Genomic DNA, 20,978 nt, shown 5'->3' on the forward strand with positions numbered 1-20,978 from the left:
GCATCTGTCATATGTGGATAGTGGAAGGGGAGGGGCGAGGGAGGGTCAGATGGGAGGAGTTCAGGGGAAGGAGGCAGGACAACAACAAACAAAATGGCAGCAAGCAGGCAATATCGAAACAACACTGGGGCACACTGTAAACTAGTGCAATGTCAATGGCGGAGGCGCGGGCAGTCAGGCACAATTACAATTTCAGGCAGCACAGCACAAGAACTGATGTCGCACAAGCGCACCTTGGCAGTCGAGCGTTACAATCTAATTAGCCTCGGCAGATTTAATCAATAATGCGAAGCGGGTGGGGCAATCTAGCACTACAAACTAGCTAGATGATTATATGATTATGCAGGCTAAGGCAGAATGCGAGATAGGCGCTCAGTAGACAGCGATACCAGTTGAGGAGGCTGGGAGCAGCGTGTGGAGCGGCCGCTTCTGCTGAAAGCAGGACGGTCACAGCGCAAGCACGGTGGAGCGGTGAGGTCAGTATCAGTGGGAGGGAGGGTCAGCTGGGAGGCGGGGTGGAGATCAGGGGAAGGAGGCAGGACAACAACAAACAAAATGGCAGCAAGCAGGCAATATCGAAACAACACTGAGGCACAATGTAAACTAGCGCGATGTCAATGGCGGAGGCGCGGGCAATCAGGCACAAATACAATTTCAGGCAGCACAGCACAAGAACTGATGTCACACAAGCGCACCTTGGCAGTCGAGCGTTACAATCTAATTAGCCTCTACAGATTTAATCAATAATGCGAAGCGGGCGGGGCAATCTAGCGCTACGAACTAGCTAGATGATTATATGATTATGCAGGCTAAGGCAGAATGCGAGATAGGTGCTCAGTAGACAACGATACCAGTTGAGGAGGCTGGGAGCAGCGTGTGGAGCGGCCGCTTCTGCTGAAGCTGAAAGTGCTTCTTGTTGCATATTGCTGTGACTGTGCTGAATGTTTGCCCCGTTGTTACATTGGCAAATTTATTTTTCTTTGTGAATGTTAAAGATAAACTGAAAATAAAAGGTGTGTTACAGAGCACTGCGTTTTTTTAAATTGCAGTTATTGACCTATAGTGCATTGGCAGTCCTTGTTGGTGTAACAGCAAAACACACAAGATGATGGACGGAATGTTGCACAATGGCAAAACATTCACCCCCAGTCACAGATCTGGGTTTAATCCATCGTTATTTTGCTCACCAAGCCACCCCAGTTCAGACATGGCCATATACAAATCAGTCTTGACCCTGTACCTCATGGGAACAGTCCAGACCAAACTGCCAAGCCATGTCTTCCTGGACCGGAATCGAGCATTCTAGAACCGGTTTTTGGCTATCAGCCGTCTTCAGCCAGGATAGCTTGACTCCAGTGGCTTAGTGAGCATGGGACCCACGTCTGGGCATACCCTTCCCACATAGGGTGAACAGCAAAACACACAAGATGATGGACGAAATGTTGCACAATGGCAAAACATTCACCCCCAGTCACAAATCTGGGTTTAATCCATCGTTATTTTGCTCACCAAGCCACCCCAGTTCAGACATGGCCATATGCAAATCCGTCTTGACCCTGTGCCTCATGGGAACAGTCCAGACCGAACTGCCAAGCCATGTCTTCCATGGACCGGAATCAAGCATCTTAGGACCGGTTTCTGGCTATCAGCTGTCTTCAGCCAGGATAGCTTCACTCCAGTGGCTTAGTGGGCCACATGTACAGGGCTGTCCATCTCAATTAACTGTTTTTAAAAGGTAGCAAGTTTGTGTTCTGGCTTAAAAGTGTACCTTAGTATGCAGCGGGATTCGTTCAAAGCCACGGTTAGTAATGGGGTAGCCAATTCTACGGGGGGTAGCATGATGCAGAGCGGGCAGGCCAAACTCCTGATGACATGTGTGAAGCATCCACACAGTACACCCAGACGACACACAAGGCACAGCACAAAAAGAGACACAACACCAGTTCTGGTTGAAAAAGAATAACTCTTGTATTGTCTCCAATCTGCAAAAGCAAACACAGTAATCACTATACTGTGCCAACTGGCGCCAGGGCAATATTTACAAGGGGATTATTTACAGGGTAACTGAAAAGAAGAAAAAGGTAAGTCCATTAGTTCTAATGCTGAAATAGAAAAACATAAAGCATTCTCAGTTAGCATGTACTCATTAGGCCAGTAATACTGCGCGTAAACATGGCCTAAACACTTTGGGCATAACCTCATGCCGGTAAGTACACCATAGGCCTAGAACATCAATGCGTACTCAAGGGGCCATTGGCATCAAGATTAGGCACAATAGCATCGGCAGGACTCTGGCCTAAAGATCATTTTAGCATCGGAGTATTAGGCATCACAGGAGCATAGGTCTCCTCATTAGCATAACCACATTTAACCGGGGGCCTACTGCATCAGCCTAAATCAGTGGTCGGGGGACATAAACCATTAGCATGAACATTGGTAATCAGTGTCCGCATCGGGCCCCACAAATCATGAGCATGAAGTATCCACAGATTAGGCAGGGGGTCAATGTGGCACACCATTGGACCAAACAGAGCTCTCTATAGGTGTCCCCCTCTCTCTGGGCCTCCCAAGTCTCAACACTGTGTGGCCCCGATGGCTGTCACTGCCCACTGTCCAGCGGGGCCCCGCAAAATTAATCCAGGGCCTTGGGGTAGGGCCCCGCTCAACAAAGCACTGGTCCTGAACCCCGACACACCCCCAACCACCACACAGCTGAGCCCCACTCACCGGGCCAGCTTTGGGGGGGGGGGGAATCGAAGCGCCAGCCCTGACAGGCGCAGGCCGCCTCCTCCCCAGTCAGTCATGCAGCAGCCCCATCACCAGCTGCACTTGGCTCTGCCTCAGCCTTCTTCCTTGCAGGGATCGTGAGGCTCTCCTCAGTGCATGAGAGCTCCGGGGCAGGGACTCTGCTACTTGGATCTATGTGGGCCACACTGGGCCCACGAGGCTTCACTCGGGCCCCTGCTCCTCTGGCTACACCACCGGACCACCTGCAGCACAGTGCTTGACTCGCGGAGATCTCAGCAGCACACGAGAGCCACGTCCGGCCCTTCCTCCGGCTTCACCCTGGTTCCCTCTTGGGACCCGAGGCTTCTGACCGCCTCTTCCGGCTTTCCGACCGGGCAGCCAATCAGTGCGCAGCTTTTGGTGGGTACGGTCGCTCCCACCAATGACAGCGCGGCGTTCAGGGGGGGCGCGGCCAATGACGCGGCCCGCTCCCTGATCAGGTGACTGCTCCCACGCTGCCTTCCCAGGCCTAGCACGGCCTTCTTGAACTCAGCGGCGGCCCTCTTCTGGCGGCTCCGGGGGCCGCCGTAACGGTGGAGGCAGCAGCGGGGGGGGGGGGGGGGAACCCAGATATCTTCCAGGCGGCGTGCAGGAACGCCAGCACCCCGGGCGCGGCAGTGACAAGGGGGTAGGCTCCCTTCGTTATGGATCACGCTACGCGAGGTAGGCACTCGCTCCGGATGCAAGCAAACACGGGGTGGGCACCGGCATTGATTTAGAATGGCAGCAGCGCGCAATCACGCGGGGTAGGCACCCGCGGCGCTTTCCAGCAGAACAGTGCTCCTGGCCAGGCAGCGATTTGCAGGCACAGGCAGTATAGCGCTTGACAGGCTCAGTTCTTTTTGGCCCAGCGCTCCAGCAAACATCAATTTGGGGTTATAGACCTTAGGGGGCAGACAGTCCCAACAGCAAGCCCCAGGGGCCCCAGGGTAACGCTCCTCACCTCCTGGGGGTCCAGTCCAGCCCCAATATAGCGCTCTCCTCTTCAGGCGCTTTTAGATGTAGCGCTCGCGTGGCGCCAGGTCCCACCAGCGTCGGGGACCTAGGATGGCACTCCTTCCTCAGGGGCCAAGAGGCAGAGCAGCAGGCACTACTGGTCCTGGTCAGCAGTTAGTGGGAACTCATCAAAACGGGGCAGTAGGCCTTAACCATCCTCCACTGTAACGTGGCCCTCCTCCTATACAGCAGCCTGTACTCCTACAGTGGGGCTTTCACTATCCCTGGGGGACAGCAGAGGGGTTCTAGTTAGGTGCAGGGTCCAGCACACAGGGCCAAGGTATCACCTGGCAGCAGGTCCCCTCACGTTCCTGTCACTGCTCTGTCTGAGCACATGGTGTCACAGCCCCCTTATTTATATGCCCCTCACCCTTTCCTACCAAACAGTGCCAGAAGCTTCTGTAATCCTCTGGGGAACTGGTTCAAACTGGCTTAGAGGGAGGAGTAGAGCACCCTGGTTGCCAGGCTTCCCTCCAAATGCTGGGATGGCTGGGTACCAAACAGCTAGACCGCTAACTCACTGCAGTCATGTGGCACAACACATAGCCATGGCATCCATTTTAAATACGACATTTCACCAGGGCACATTTCTACAATGGGGGGAAAATAAGTGCACACACCATTGCGTTACATTTTCACATTACACAGGGCATCTCATACCACACATGGCCTTTACAACTTCCTTTACCATGGGGGAGACATCCCAACACGGGGGTGAAAGCGAAAAATGTTGGGGGAAAATGGGCCAAGTCCAACAGCCACTCATTGGATGCTTGGGATTTTTTCCTTCCTTAATAGCATTCAACTGATAAAAACAGTGTTTGGGAGATGCTTGACAGAAGATCTGTGCTATCTTTCTACATTAAAATACATGAAGTGGCATAGCTCAGTTGTTTGCAAAACAGTGCCTTTGCGCAAAGGCACTAGCATGTTTTCCTAGCTGTTTGACATAAATATGGGGAAAGTAAATTTTTTTTCTTCAAACTGTTGACATTTTAAGTTTTGCTAATTTTTTTAACTGTTTTCCATTTAAAAAAAATAAATCCCAGAAACCGAATGTGTCTGTTTAAAGTTTTTAATAACTACTTCTCTTTTATAAAACTTTTGCAATGACATATTTAGGATGTCATATGCTCCGACAGTCCTGCCATCACATCAGGGGTAGCAAGCACTATATACATGCAAACCTTTTCCCCTTTTCTATCCTTCCACTATCCTTCTTACTCCAAATAACTGACTAACCGATCCACCACTCGATTTACTTTAATATTTCACTATATTCACCACTAATCTTTTATGGGTTCAGGAGTAGAGTGCAACTCACTGAAAAAGCGCTACAACACTTCGTCTGTGGTAATAAGCGCTATATAAATGCTATTACATTACAATACAATGAATAGCGCGGGCCACTTTCACTTTAGCGACCGGGCTACAGCAGCTATCTTCATTTCTTTTTTTTCGCTTTGGGTGAAAGCTCCCCAAATGCGCTTTCACTTTAATCTTGACCGGGCACCTTCCCTTAGCCTCTGAACATTATAACCTTAATACGGTGAGCAGCGTCTATAGAAAGGGGCATGGCCACCATTAAAGTGGCCTGGCATTTGCATGACGGAGAGCTATTGGCATTAGAAATAACAATGCAAACGCAAGGAGATGATGGACGCAGTGCTGAAACTTTTCAGACACTCCCTCCCAGTCACAGATCTGGGATGAACCCATCATCGTTCTTTAGAGCACTTCGCCACCCCAGTTCAGACACAGCCATGTGCAAATCAGTCTTGGCCCTGTGCCTCATGGGAACAGTCCAGCCCGAATTGCCAAGCCATTTCTTCCCTCTACTGGAAACAACGATCGATTCAACCCAGATCTGTGACTGAGGGCGAGTGTCTGAAAATTTTCAGTGCTCCGTCCATTATCTCCTTGTGTTTGCTTTGATTAGAAATAACAATATCTTTTAAAATAAAAGGCATTGGCATTTACAATGCTAATAGCTTAAATGCTTGCAAATGCTAGACCTATTGCATTGAAAATGCCTTTTTTTTTTTTAAAGTGCCCCAGACCGCGATTTCACTTTATTGGCAGCCACTCCCCCCTCTTTAGATGAGCAGGGCTTAAAGGAAGGGGTGCAGTCGCCATTAATGTGAAAGCGCAGCATGGGACATGTTTTCCGAAAATAGCATTTACAATGCAATAGGTCTCGCATTTGTGAGAGTGTAAGCTATTGGTATTATCATTTACAATTTCAAAAAGAACAATTGATGGGCAGAATACAGAACAATGTCACATATTCACCCCAGTACAGAGATCTGGTCCTAAGTCCATCGTTTTTTGCTCACCATGCCATTCCAGTTTTGACCCAGCCATATGCAGATCAGTCTAGACCCTGCGCCAAATGGGAACAGTCCAGCCCGAACTGCCAGGCCAGGTCCTCCCTGGACTGGAAACAAGCATCTTAGGATCGGTTTCGTTTTTCTTACCCAGATCTGTGACTGGGGGTGAGTGCCTGAAAAATTTCAGTGCTCAGTCCTTCATCTCCTTGTGTTTGCATTATCATTTACAATGCCAATAGCTCAAACTCTCGTAAGTGCGAGACCTATTGCACTGCAAATGTTGTATTTAGAAAATCGCCTCATGCCGGCCTTTCGCGTTAATGGTGGCCGCGCCCCTTCCTTTAGACAAGCGGGGCTCAAAGAAAGGAGCGTGGCCACTGTTAATCTGAAAGCGTGGCATGGGGTGCTTATCCAAAATTGCATTTGCAATGCAATAGGTCTTGCATTTGCACGAGTCTAAGCTATTGGCATTGTCATTTACAAGGCCAATAGCTCCAACACCGATGCTGCCCACCGCCTCAGATGCTGGATCGAGGACTGCGCCAACACCCTCGCCCCTCTGAAGAAACCCCCCACAAAAACACCAGCAAGAGGGCCAGCTGGTTCAACCCAGTAGTCCTAGCCTCCAAGCAAGCCTGCCGTGATAATAAGGGTGGTGTTCCCCAAGTGTCTTATCATATTCCTCCACAAGGCAATAAGCATGACTAAGACAACATTCTCAAAGCGTTGTGACGCACAGAGAAAAATAAGTTGCTCCTTTAAGCAACAGCTGGTACGATAACCCCCACAATGACCCAGAGGAACATTACCACCATCCTACATTAATAACTGCCATACCACCATCTTACATTAAAACTGCCATGCAAGAAATGTTACTTCCCTTACGAATATCCTTATGATTCAGATGTCAGGTGTCCTCTTAGCAGATAATCCGGTAAATGATGTCTACTCATCCACCACCATTTCCCAAAAACCTAGAACCGAGATATACAGGCATCTTTCTAAAAGATGGGGGGGGTATTATTCTTTATTTATTTGTAGAATGCATGCCCATTACATTCGTATTGTATTCTTGCAACATGCAAAACACCCAGGCTGCAGCCACTTGAAAACAATGTGGTTTGTGAAGATGTCATGCTGAGAAGCACTGTATGTGGAAGAACGAGCCTGTGGTGTATCCACTCAGTCCTCTTTCCTTTTTAGGTCTCGCATGAGCTATCTAGCGGGACTTTTAGTAAGTGGGCTTTAAAAAGCTCACTACACTCTTTTGATTGTGGCCTAACGCTTGTGGTTACGCGCACAGTTACACACAGAAGCACAATCTGGCTTTCCTCTCTTGTCATGGCTCATTACATGCATAGTTCGCCACTCACCGGATGTGGGTTTCCTATGCGCACGCCAAATTAGTATTTATTTTTGCAAGCAGACCTATTTAATGTCCCTTTCTATGCCTTACACACACACATCTACATTACTTTGCACACTGTGTTTCCTTGTACCAACAAGCGTACACACGTGCAGCTCTTTAATCTTAGAGCAACAACATATTTAGAGTCCTGGTTTGTGCGCACGCAAACACTCAACCCCTTTCTATTTGGCACTGTTGGGGCTTATGCACACCTCGCGGTGCATGCACAAGCTTTTATGTGCTGTGTGCACACCCTCTTGTGCCTCTGTTGTGCGCACACACAGATGAGGTTCGTTTGCGTGCATGCACACATATTTGGTACTCCTGTTGGCCCATGGCCTTGCTCCGGTATACGCACGCTAACGCCGTTGATCCGACGGCCTCTCTCCATGCATCTCCCAGCCATTGCAAGCCCCGCGCATCAATATTCCGCCCGGGGTAGGCAGCACATTCCGACGACCCCAGAGAAGCGCCTCGTAAACAGAGCTGTAATATTTCTATTCAAATAATCTCGCCCCCTGTCCCGGCCAGAAGCAGCATTTTAACTCTTCCCAGTAAGGGAAAGTAAACACCCGCTGGCCTGCTTTGCATATTCCTCTGGCAACCAACCCAAGCCCGGCTTAGCACCTGCTTTGCATCCGGTATTGCGGTCTCCGAAGGTGGGCTGCGAGTTAGGCTGAAAGGGGCGGAAGGTTACACCTTACAGGTGCACAAGCCCGGGACAGTAAAGAGGGACCTGCTACCCTTTTGCTTGTGTCCCAACCAACTCCAAATCTACCTCATCCAGTTGACAGTTACCAATTAACTTCAGTTCTCTTCCCAGGTTAATGTTTTCATCTAAGAAACGTGCATTCTGGGACTTGTGGCCGTGGCTAATTTGAACTGAAGTAGTACACCTGCAAACAATAATATGTAGAAAACAAGCATTGGCATAGCCAATAGGTCTCGCCTTTGGAACCTCATAAGTATTTAGCTATGCAGCACAATATCCTCAGTGCAACAACATTAACTGTTGCATGGCTAAACACTCATAAGATCCCAAAGGCGAGACCTATTGGCTATGCCAATCTTGTTATGTTCTAGTTTTTTGGTAACTGAATATGTGCTGTACTTAGAATGTATTCATTGGAATTGGATTCTCGGAATTCGGGCAGTTAGATCGAAGAGAGAGCGAGAAGACCCCAGAAGAGGAGTGGCGTTCGCAGCTGTCCAGAGCTGAATAAAGAGTTTTGCTGATGTGTCCTGTGGTTTGGTACACAACAGTGCCCACTGCGCTCAACCACAGCAGAAGTGCAGTAGACTGCATGGTCACGAGTGCATGGAACGACAGTGTGAGGCCTTTGTGCAGCAGTTTAGCCAGCCTTATTATGGTATACTCCATTTTAGCTTTTTAAATGTCTTAATTCCAAATCTCTTTAGACTCTCCCCCTCCCCACACCCAGGTCCATGGCGAGCGCATAGTATTATACTTTGTATATTTTTGTTTTTATGCCTGTGTTGTATTGGTATAAAACTAGTCTAGGGTTGTTTTTAAGAACCTACTGCAGTGCATGGCGCCCAATCATTAGTTGGCTTGAACTGATTTTTGTCGGGGAAGAGGGGTGATTTGAGACCTCATGTACACAAATGTGCGAGAGAAGGCAATCCAAGAAAAACTAAGGTAGAGTATTGATTGAATCTGTTGATATTTTCAAATTGATGGTGTAGTGAATTTGTTTCAACTTTGTAGGTCAACATGGTATTGCTTATTTATACTGAAACTAAGGTGGTAAAAATCTTGTTTTCACAAAAAAACGATGCGGTTGCATATAACTACATTTTGCGTTTCTTTTATTCCATTTGTAGGCAAGCTCACACCTTAACAGTATTGTTCATCCTGACCTGTGCACTTGGATATGTTACCTTGTTTGAAGAAACACCACAAGATACAGTGTACAACACAAAAAGGTAATACGACCTCTAACGTGTTATCAAGTTTTTTTGTATAACTTTGAACAGTTGCCTTTTAGTAATTATGCCTTTTTTTTTTTTTGGTTTTGTTTTGTTTACCTAAATACAAACAGCAAAAAAAGACTAGTTAATTAAGAAAGCAAGGCTATAAAAGTTACATTAACTGGTCACACATACCGTTTGCTCAGATTTATACTTACGAATTCTCAGAACCATAGCTGCCTAATTGGAATTGGCCCACTCGTAATAGGGACATTTATAGAGCGCAAACAGCTACCTCAAACAGAGATGTCCCGGTGCTGTGCGGAAGTCGGGTGTGAAAACTGAAACCTAGGAGCTATCCTTGTCTAAAGAGCCAGGCCTTCAAGATCTTACTGAATTCGGGTTCTGTTTCCACCATGCGCATATACGATCAGGAATTCCATAGCATGGCGGTCCTTACTGTGAAGGACCTTCCTCCCATTCGGGCTTTAGCGAAGCGAGGTACACAAAGTAGATTCAGGGTGTTAGATCTCGACGTTCGTTTAGGTTGGGAAGGGCAAAGCCTATGTCTGAGGTGTCTCGGTCCTTTGTTGCGCATGGCACGAAAAGCTAAGGTCAAGTGCTTGAACTCAATCCATTTTACTATCTGGAGCCAATGAAGAAGCCTAATATGCGGGGTGATGTGATGGCGGAAAGGCACCCGTTGGATGAGTCTCATTGTCGCATTTTTAACCATCTGAAGTCTGTGGATTAGGTGCATTGATGGCCCCAAGTACAGACTGTTTGCATAGTCCAGCTGGGTGGGCACAGTAGCATGAACTACTTCCCCGCGGCTGTCCTCCCGTAAGAGGTGCAGGAATATATTTAAACCTTTCAGTTTCCCAAAACAGGACGAAGAGATCTGACGGATTTGAGGATAGGTCAGAGTCCCACTTGATGCCCAGATTCCTTGCCGTCATTCATTCGGAAAAATTCTGCGTAGGGAATGCTTTCAATAAGACTGGTAGGGTGGAAACTTTGGGCATGAAGAATCGCATTCCCTGATGTCGGCTTTCTGAATGTTCTAGAATGTACTTTGTTGTCCCTGGTGTACAGTTCTAAGTCAAGAAACACTATTGACTTGTTGCTGGTGGTGCAGGTAAATTTAAGATTGAGGGCATTGTTGATACTGTCAACAAATTCAAAGGCACTCTGTTCAGTGCCTCACCATAGAATAAAAATGTTGTCTATGTAGCGCTGGTACATTACCACATTGTTAGACATTTGTGTGTTGTATGTCTTCATGAGTACTTGCTCCTTCCACCAGCCATATGCAAATTTGCATAGCTGGGGGCGAAGCAAGTATCCATGGCTGTGTCCTGTCAGTTTGTATAGTAGCCTATCAAACATAAAAACGTTGTTGTCCAAGCACCATTCAGCCATATGTAATAACATCAGAGTCTGATAGTAAAATCCTATGTCCCTTGTGCTCAAATAGTGTTTCGGCGCATTCAGGCCATCCTGGGGCCTTATACTTGTGTACAGGCTCTGTACATCTAATGTTACAAATACATACTCATGGTACCAATTACAATCAAATATTTTGGTCAAAAAGTCTCCAGTGTCTCTTGTGTAGGCAGGTAAGGCTTGGACAAGTGGTTGGAGAAAATAATCAATACATTTACTTGTGTTTTCAAACAAGCCTCCAATGGCAGATCTAATCGGCCTGCCCGGTGAACACTCCGCCTTCTTGTGCACCTTTGGGATTAGGTATAGTTGTGGTGTCACAGGGTAGTCATATTTCAAGAAATTTTGCTCTTGTCTAGCGATAAGGCCTTTCCCTCTCCATTCGTACAGACACGCGTGGTATCTCTCCTTGATGCTGATAATGTTGGTGGCACTGATGCGGGTATAACAGTCTTTGTCCTGTAGTTGTGTCATTGCTTCTTTGTTGTACATTTCAAGGGGCCAGAGCACAATGTTGCCCCCTTTATCTGACCACCGCACAACTGTGTCAGGACGCTCTTTGATTTTCTGCATGACCTCGAAGTACTTGGTTCTTTGGTGGTGGTTAGATTTGTTGAAGTCATTACTACTGTTTAGAGCTAATTCCTTAATGTCTTTGATCACCTTGTCCGCAAATATGTTGATTTTGTCTTTAGGCATTAGCGGGTTAAACACAGATTTTGGTCTGAACGGTGTGTTTGCAGTTGCATAGATATTAATGTCTGATCTCGCTGCTGTTTAACCACTGTATAATACACCTGTTTCATCACCAATGTCTAGCTCCGTCATTTCTTTTAGAAAAGTCATGTCTGCTACACTTAGAGAGTTTGGTGTTGCGGGCACTATTCCCCCTAAATCTCATTCATTGGTTTTCTCTTTCATGTTGAAGAAGTATTTACGTAGTTTTAGTTTGCGTGTAAAGTGGTACAGATCTATCCTGGTCTGCGTATAATCAAAGTTTGTTTCTCTGCAGAACGATAAACCTAGAGCAAGTGTTTGTTCCTCCTCATGTGATAAAGCCATGGTTGTTAGATTTATGACTGTGTTAGCTGTCCCTGTCGGACCTATTATCTCCTTCCGTATGTAGGTTTTGTTCTTTGTGCCATGATTGCGCCATCGTTTGTTGCTCCAGTATTGGAACTTTCATAGATTCCCATGCTTTTGTAACATTCCCCGTCGTCAGAATGGGAGTCTCGGTAACAAAAGTAACATAGCTATAGGTACAAAAGAGAAAGGAAAGGCCTAGGCCTCATTCCCTTTTGTAGCATATCGGACTCTTTTTTGTAAAAGAGACCAAACTAATCATCAGCCAATCAGAAGAGCCTCCCCGCTTAGAACCCTCCTAAAGGAACCTCAGAGCCTCAGATTTTCTACCGCACAATGTGCTTAGGGAGTCTCCTTTGAGCTCTGCTCGTTCTCTACTCTTCAAGTATTTTCTTCAGGATTTCTCTTCAGAATTGTTGGCTGTCCCTTCCTGGATGTCTGATAAGGAGAAGAAGAAGAAGGCTCTTTTCAAGCCATGTTTCACCTGTGGCAAGAAAAGATTGTTTGTTGAGGACAGGCATAAAGATTGTATATATTGCCTGTATCCTGATCATAAGGCTGCGGACTGCAAGATCTGCCACACCTTTTCTACCAAGACCCTCCGGGACCATGAGGGTAGGCTTCTCACCTGGCTCCAAAAACTGAAGTTTAGAAAAGACAGTCTCCAGTGACCGTGAAGAGTCTTCTTCAGCCTCATCTTCAAGAAGGTCAGTCAAAAGTGGTAGGGCTTCCCCTTTACCTTCTGTGGAGCGTCCAATTAAGGCCTCAAAAAAGACCCCCAGAGAGTCTGAGAGCCAGAGTCTGGTCAAATTTCCTCACCACAGTGTAAAGGAGAGAGAGGGACCATCTACACAGTCTTCTGTGGGGAAGACTGCTCCAGCCTTCAAGAAGCCATCTTCTCAGTCTTCTGAGAATTCAGACAGGAGTTCCAAATCGCCGACGACGCAGCTGAAGGATCTGTCGACGAAGGCATTGAATCCCAAAGTTAAAGTGGTACTGTCGACTGGCTCGTCGACGGTACGGTCGGCGTCGACTGAGTCGTCGTCAGTGGTGACAGCAACATCGACGAGGATGACGACGGGAACTTCGGCGAAGATTTAATTGACGGTGGTGACAACGACAGTTTCGTCGACGAGTGCTTCGATGACGACAACACTGACGACGACGGCAGCTGGAGTGTCGACCGACTCGTCGTCTCCCATCTCGTCGTCGACGGTTCGTTCGTCGACCGGGTCTACTCCGTCGACGGCGGCAGCATTACCAGTAACAACTCCATCGTCGACGGGATCGTCGACGATACTGTCATCGACGGAGAGGATCACTATTTCTATGAGATGGATTACACCAGACATGACGTCTCCAAGGAGTGTTACCCCCTTGCCTCCAGCTCTGCTGTTAGAGAAGGATGATGACGACGACTCAGATGATGAGGATCAGGCCTCGTATGGATATGAGCACAGTCCATCCCAACTTCGAGTAAAATGTCAAGAGACTGATTCCAAAGGAGAGTACCTGCACGAATGTGCTTATCAACATTCTGCTCGGCCACAGGAGTATACGAGGCAAGAGATGGTATCTGTTCCATCTTCTCTCTTGCAGGATCTCCATAACATGCTGCAGGATTACAAATCCAGATGTTCACAGCCTGCTGCTATTCAAACTACTCAAGCCCTACCTGTCTCTACGACCCCTGTGATTGTCTCTCCAGAGTTGCCGACTCAAGTGATGTCTCAGCCACAGACACCGTTCCACAAGTGCTGTCAATACCACTGGACACTCATAATGATTCCTCAGATGAGGATCAAAACTTTGATGGCAACCCTAATCAAGGCTAAGAATGGGACGAATACGTCATCCCAGACCTGGCTTCACCATGTCCCGATCCGGTGGACTCCCCTCCGGTGGATATCGGGGGTTCCATAAGTTGATGGAAAGGGCATCTAGCAGATTCCAGCTACCAATGCCTTCTGTTGCCACTGATAAGAAGATTACTAAATCTATCCCTATTGTTCAGCATGTTTGGGAGGAAGGCTTTAAGGCAATGAAGAATCCAGCTACGGTGGTCCCTGTTCTACCATGCCTGGAAAAGAAATATAAGGCGCCCGAGGATGGTCCAGTGTCTTTGACGGGACACCCAAACCGGACTCAGTGATTTCACAGGCTGCACAGAGGAAGTCACGCAACCCGTCTGCTCCTTTGACTACTCCTCCAGATAAGTAGGGCAGGAGGTTAGACAACACTGGGAATAGATTTTCTTTAATGGCTAGTTTTTTGGTGCGGGCAGCAAATGCCTTGGCAATATTGGGCAGGTATGATCGCCAACTATGGTGTCACATTTCGCCTCATTTAGATCAACTGCCTCAGGAAACAAAAGGTGATGTGAAGAAAATTTTACAGGAAGGGGAAGCAACATCAATGAAGATAATCGATTGTGCCATGGACATCGCCACAACAGCCTTTCGATAGCTAGCTGGTGCAGCAGTTCTTCATCACCAGGGATGCCTCAGGGCGACTTGGTTCAGACCTGAAATCCAGAATAAGATCCTGGATCTACGTTTTTGATGGGGAGGCGTTGTTTGGGAAGCATATCGATGACACTCTCCATGATATCAAGAAAGAGACCGAGATGTCTAAGTCTCTGGGTACACTTCAGTACCGAGCAGCTCCGTTCAGAGGTGCCAGAGGTAAGAGTACCACGTACAGAGGCTCATACCAGCAGCAACGGTACTCTTCGTACCGATCAGGGTCACAGCAATACCGCCAGCATTATCAGCATAGACAAGGCCAGACCTCGAATTTCTCTCGTTCGAATAATAGAGGGAAACAGAATCGCCAAGGACGTGATACGTCCAAAAGACAGTAGCGGCATCCCGGCTCTTCCTACTGTGCCCATCTCCACAAGATCATCAGTGGGAGGAAGGGTATTTCAGTAACTTCAGAACTGGTCCAGGATAACATCAGACCATTGGGTGCTAAACATCATTCGAAAGGGCCATAATTTGGAATTCACACAAATCCCACCATCCAAGACACCGGCTGCTATCCCATCAAAACATCTGCGTCTCCTGCGGCTAGAAGTTCATCAGATGCTCCTGAAAGGTGCTGTAGAGCTGGTCCCCTCCTCTCAAAGTGGGGAAGGATTCCATTCCAGGTTTTCCTGGTAAGGAAGACGCTAGAGAGATGGCGCCCCATTTTAGATCTCGGGGAGCTCAACACCTATCTCATTTCCCTATCCTTGCTACGTCTCATCAATCCAGGGGATTTCATGGCCACGCTCTATCTCGAAGATGCATATTTTTACATACCCATTCACCTTGCACACAGAAGGTTTCTACGGTTTACAGTAGCCAAGAGCCACTTTCAAATCAAGGTTTTACCCTTTGAACTTCGCTCAGCCCCAAGAATATTCAACAAGGTGCTGGCACCGGTGGCAGCGTTACTGTGAAAAAATCACTTTTAAGTCTCCCTTATCTGGACGACTGGTCGCTGAAGGCTCCGTCCAGGGAGGCTGTGAGGGAAGCAGTCAACACATGTACAAACCTTTTTCAGAATCTGGGTTTTACTCTCAACAAGGAGAAGTCATCTCTGGTCTCGTCCAGGACTGCACGCTTCCTGGGGGCCATCTTGGACTCAAATCTCAACAAAGCTTTCCCAACATTAGAAAGACATGGAAAAATTGCGAACCATGGCACTGTTCTTAAGAAAAAGAAGGTATCTTTCAGTACGCCGATACAAATCCCTTCTTGGAGTGATCTCCTCATGCATCTCTCTAATTCCTAACTGCAGACTGAGGGTGCGTCCTCTTCAGGAGCAGCTAGACTGTCAGTGAAAGCAGATTCACGGTTCATTCGACGACAAAGTGACGATCACCTCGGCAATGAAAAAAGCTGCCTGTGGTGGACAAAGCAGGAAAACCTATCCCAAGGTCTATCCTTCGTAAGCGATCCGTCTCCTCAGGTAGTGACAACGGATGCGTCATTGGACTGTTCGTGTGCAGTATTGCAGGATCTTCATGTCAGTGGACATTGGTCACCTCAGCACCATCTTCTTCACATCAATCTCCTAGAACTCAGGGCTATCAAACTGGCTCTTCAAGCATTTCTCCCTCGAATGCGAGGTTCGAAGGTTCTCATCCGGACGGACAACACCACGGCCATGCATTACATAAACAAAGAAGGAGGAACCAGGTCTCTTCCGTTTTCTCAGGAAGCTCAGGAAATCTGGGAATGGGCTATCCTTCACCGATTTCGCTGCAAGCGGAGCATCTGCCAGGGGTCTGAACGAAAATGCCGACCGACTAAGCAGGCTTGCCTCAGTCAGTCACGAGTGGAAACTGAACCAAATGGTTCTGGACGAGATCTTCCAACAGTGGGGCAAGCCTTCGATAGATCTGTTTGCCACCCCGACCAACAAGAAATGCCGGTCTTATACAAGCAGGCTTCCCCATCGAGGATCATTGGGGAATGCGCTTTCGATAGCTTGGTCAAGAGCATTTGTTTACGCCCTCCCCCCATTCTAATGATCCCAAGGCTTATCAGGAAGCTAAAGGTGGAACCATGCAAGATGATCTTGATAGCTCCTGCTTGGCCAAGACAGTTCTGGTTCACGGAACTCCATCTGCTGTCGCTCGTCCCTCCTCTTCCCCTGCGGACCATTCTGGACCTTCTCACGATGTCCCAGGGCAGATTTGGCATCCGGATCCAGCTTCATTGCACCTGACAGCATGGCTCCTGAGCAGCGAGAATTCATGAACCTTCCAATCTCGAATGAAATAAAACAGGTTCTCTCCCAGGCTAGAGCCCCTTCCACGAATAAGACTTACCGTTTTAAATGGAGAAGATTTTGCATTTGGTGCAGGAAAGATGGCGTTGATCCTTTCTCTTCTCAACCTAATCAACTTCTGCCTTATCTTTTGTCCTTAGCTAAGACAGGACTGGCGCATTCATCCATAAAGGTTCACTTAGCAGCAATTTCTAGATACAGACGTTCGACATCTGGACTTTCTCTCTGGTCTTCAAGAATAATTAAACAGTTTCTCAAAGGATTGGTTCGAGTCTATCCCCCAGTGAGGCCTCCGCCTCCTACTTGGCAGCTGAATTTGGTTCTCACAAAACTCATGAAAGATCCATTGGAACCTATACATCGAACAGACTTGAAATTCCTTTCATGGAAATTGGCTGTCCTTCTTGCCCTCACATCGGCAAGACGCATTGGGGAGTTACAGGCTCTCACGATTCAGGAGCCGTTTCTCCAATTGAAGAGGAATACTGTAATCTTAAGAACTAATCCGAGGTTCATACCTAAGGTACCTCCGGATTTTCACCTGAATGAACCAGTGATTCTTAAATCTTTCATTCCTCACCCTTCCACACCAGGAGAGAGGTCACTGCATTCTCTTGACGTACAAAGGTGCTTAAAATTTTATTTGGATCGCACCAAGGAATTTTGTAAGTCTTCACAACTATTCATTGCTTTTGGTGGTCCTCGCAAGGACCTCCCTCTTTCAAAACAAAGTATTGCTAGATGGATTTCCAGTGCCATTCTCTATTGCCATTCGACAGCGGGTAAGCCGCTGACCAGCAGAATTAGAGCACATTCCACAACGACTGCGAAAATCTGAGGCTCTGAGGTTCCTTCAGGAGGGTTCTAAGGGGTGAGGCTCTTCTGATTGGCTGATGATTAGTTTGGTCTCTTTTACAAAAATATGCTACATAAGGGAATGAGGCCTGGGCCTTTCCTTTCTCTTTTATACCTACTGCTATGATATTTTTGTATCCGAGATTCCCATTACGACGACGGGGAATGATACAAAAGCATGGTAATCTATGAAAGTTACCAATACCGGGGACCCAAAGTTACAGGTAAGTAACTTGTTTTCTTCTTCCTCCTTCTGCTCCTTGAGACTGAGTCCTGTTTTGCATTTGTTCCTGTCTTTGGGGTCTTGGGCTTAGACTCATCAGGCGTTCTACACATAAAAAACTTAACTCTTGGACCTGTGTTGGTACCTTGCGTGATGGATTCCCACTTCCACTTGCTTCAGGGTCTGACTCTATTTCTGAGCTTAATTCAGATTCACTAGCCTCACAATATCCCTGTTGGTTGCTGTTCGTTGCTGACAGCTGCTGGTGATGGATTTTTTTCGAATTTTCATTAGAAGGTGTAGATTCTTCCATATAGGTAGTCATTCCTGTCACGCTGGAATTTGCTGGCTTTCCTTTCTTTGATCGTTTGCTCATATTTAAGTACCCAGCTTTTTATGTCGGCTAAACCTTTCTTTACGTCTTCTTGGTTGTTCATTTTTCCAAGCTCCCTGCATAATATATATATGTGTGTGTATATATATATGTGTGTGTATATATATGTGTATTACCTACTGGCGGTCGCCAGTAGGTAGTTATAGTTAGGATTGGCTACCATAGGAAATTCCGAACATTCTATTGGGAATAACTTTGGCGCCGATTGAGGGATCTGCCTGTAATTTTCCTTAAAATGGTCTCGCTGCGCTCCGCTCCTTCCCTGCAAGTTTCGGGAGGATTCGTGAAGTGGGGGCTGAGAAAAAAGGGGGGTCCCAAAACGTGTTTTCTCCATGTTAATTTCCATAGGACGGTCTGACAAGTCTACAGCCCGAACCGCTGAACGGAATTACGCCAAACTTGGCAAAATTGTAGGGACTGGTACGCAGATGTGCCTTTGCTATGTTTGGTGAAAATTGCTCTAGTGGTTTTTATGAAAATTAAGTTCAAATACACATATATATCTTTAGACGCGCTACCGGCGCTCCCCTGTGCGTGTACCAGGGAGCGCACCCGGCGCGCTACGGGAGTGTGCGAGCGAAAGCTGATTGGCTGTCGGGTGTCTGTCAACATTCTAAACAGTCCGGAGAGTCCGCCATCTTGTGTCTCTGTAGAATCGAAACACAAGAGGTGAAAAAGAAAGGGGGATATAATTAAAAGGGGGCAGAGTAGACACACCCTGACCCCCTAGGTTTTCTGAGGGGGGCCTAGAAGGACCATGAAGGGCTAAAACTTTTTTATTTTTTATTTCGCGGGGTAAGCGCTGGGTGCTTTCTCAGGTGCACTCTCCGGTACGCGCACCCTGAGCGCACCACAGGGAAAAACAGTGTAAAAAAAATAGAGAAAAAAAAATGTTGAGTGTTGCATTGCTGGAGTGTGTCAAAAAAATGATGCAACTCCAGCAATGCATCCTTTCACATGGGGCCAGGCCCATGTGAAAGGGCCTGCATCAGTCTTACGCCTGCTGTGATACAGGCACAAGATTTGGACGCAACAGCATCATAAAAGTGACTCAGTGATATCTCTTAGATTTCACTGCGTCACCTCTACGACCCTTTCTTGCGCCAATACACCCCTTTTGTATACATTACACCTGACATAGGTATAATGTGGCGCAGGGGTTTACAAAGTGACGCATATACCTAGATGCGTCACTTTGTAAATATGACTCAATAAGGTGCATTTTTAACAGCACTGGTGCGTCACAAAAAAATGACGCACCGGTGGCGTAAAAGTGACGCATGGCCTCATAAATGAGGCCTTCAGTCTTCTACTCATGCGTCATATTAAATATATGACGCATTATGTCGCAAGAACTTAAAGATACGTCAGTATTTCAGACGTATCTGTAAGCGCAAAAGTGATGCATTGCTGGAGTGTGTCACAAAAATGATGCAACTCCAGCAATGCATCCTTTCACATGGGGAAAGTCCCATGTGAAAGGGCCTGCATCAGCCTGCTGTGAGGCAGGCCCAAGATTTTGACACAACGGCGTCCTAAAAGTGACGCAGTGAAATCTCATAGATTTCACTGCGTCACCTCTACGACCCTTTCTTGCGTCAATACGTCCCTTTTGCATACATTACACCTGACGTAGGTATAATGTGGCGCAGGGGTTAACAAAGTGACGCATCTACCTAGATGCGTCACTTTGTAAATGTGACTGAATAAGGTGCATTTTTTACAGCACTGGTGCGTCACAAAAAGTGACGCACTGGTGGCGTAAAAGTGACGCATGGCCTCATAAATGAGGCTTTCAGTCTTCTACTCATGCGTCCTATTTAATATATGACGCATTATGTCGCAAGTACTTACAGATACGTCAGTATTTCAGACGTATCTGTAAGCGCAAAAATGATGCATTGCTGGAGTGTGTCACAAAAATTATGCAACTCCAGCAATGCATCTTTTCTTACCCTTACCCCCGTTCCTTTTCTACATTTTCTTTGAATATCCACATTCCCCATGTTCACTCTCCTTCTCCTTACTTTCCTTCCCCACACTCGCCTTCTTTCAGTCCGCCTACTTCACTTCCTTTCTCCTCTCATACCTTTCTGTTCTTTCTTACTCATTTTTCTCTCCTTTATCAATGCACTCCACTTCACTTACTCTTTTTCATTATTTTAAGAACCTAGCTCTTTGATGAGAATTGGAAGTAGTTCTGAAAAGAACTTTTTTTTTCTTCTTTTTTTCTTTTTTTAGGACAAAAACAGGGAATGGAAACTGCTCAACAGGAGCAAAAAAAAAAAAAAATTTAGGGCTGGGAACAGCAGCGATGGTTCTCCAATGCTCGAACCATGAGCAGAACACTTTGTTCCCCATAGCAAAGTAGCTGATCACAGTCTCTGCATTTAAGGACGCCTTTGTTAAAAGCAGGCTGAATGTTCGGAATCAGCTCTTGTGATCTCCCCCTCACCGATGTTGTTGGTCCTCCGGTTGATGTAGAGGCCCCATCCTGGGAGCCTCTTGTGCTAGAGCCCTAACAATCTCCCGGGCATAGTTCTGGGGGTGCCTCCTTTCTACATGGCGACTCATAGTTGAATTACCAAAACTGTACTTCTTTCGGGGGTCTCCACAGGAAAGTACAGTTTGGCAGATTTTACATTCAACTTTTGGTGCATTTACTTTTTTATGCCAATCAGGTATAGAAATGTTTTTCCAGATGAAATGTTCTTTCACCTTCGGCTGAGGAGGCTCTTCATC

At 47.0% G+C, this 20,978-nt stretch overlaps 1 protein-coding gene across 1 annotated transcript in view; it reads left to right on the plus strand.

The window, feature by feature from the left end:
• Window positions 1–20,978, plus strand: part of PTDSS2 (phosphatidylserine synthase 2) — a 313,173-nt gene that overhangs the window by 24,836 nt on the left and 267,359 nt on the right. Inside the window, exon 2 of the mRNA XM_086957848.1 lies at window positions 9,367–9,468. Within this exon, the coding sequence (XP_086813974.1) occupies window positions 9,367–9,468 (102 nt within the window). The remainder of the gene's footprint in view (window positions 1–9,366; window positions 9,469–20,978) is intronic.

This window comes from Lissotriton vulgaris, chromosome 2_1, assembly GCF_964263255.1.
Source record: "Lissotriton vulgaris chromosome 2_1, aLisVul1.2, whole genome shotgun sequence".
NCBI classification, from domain to species: domain Eukaryota; kingdom Metazoa; phylum Chordata; class Amphibia; order Caudata; family Salamandridae; genus Lissotriton; species Lissotriton vulgaris.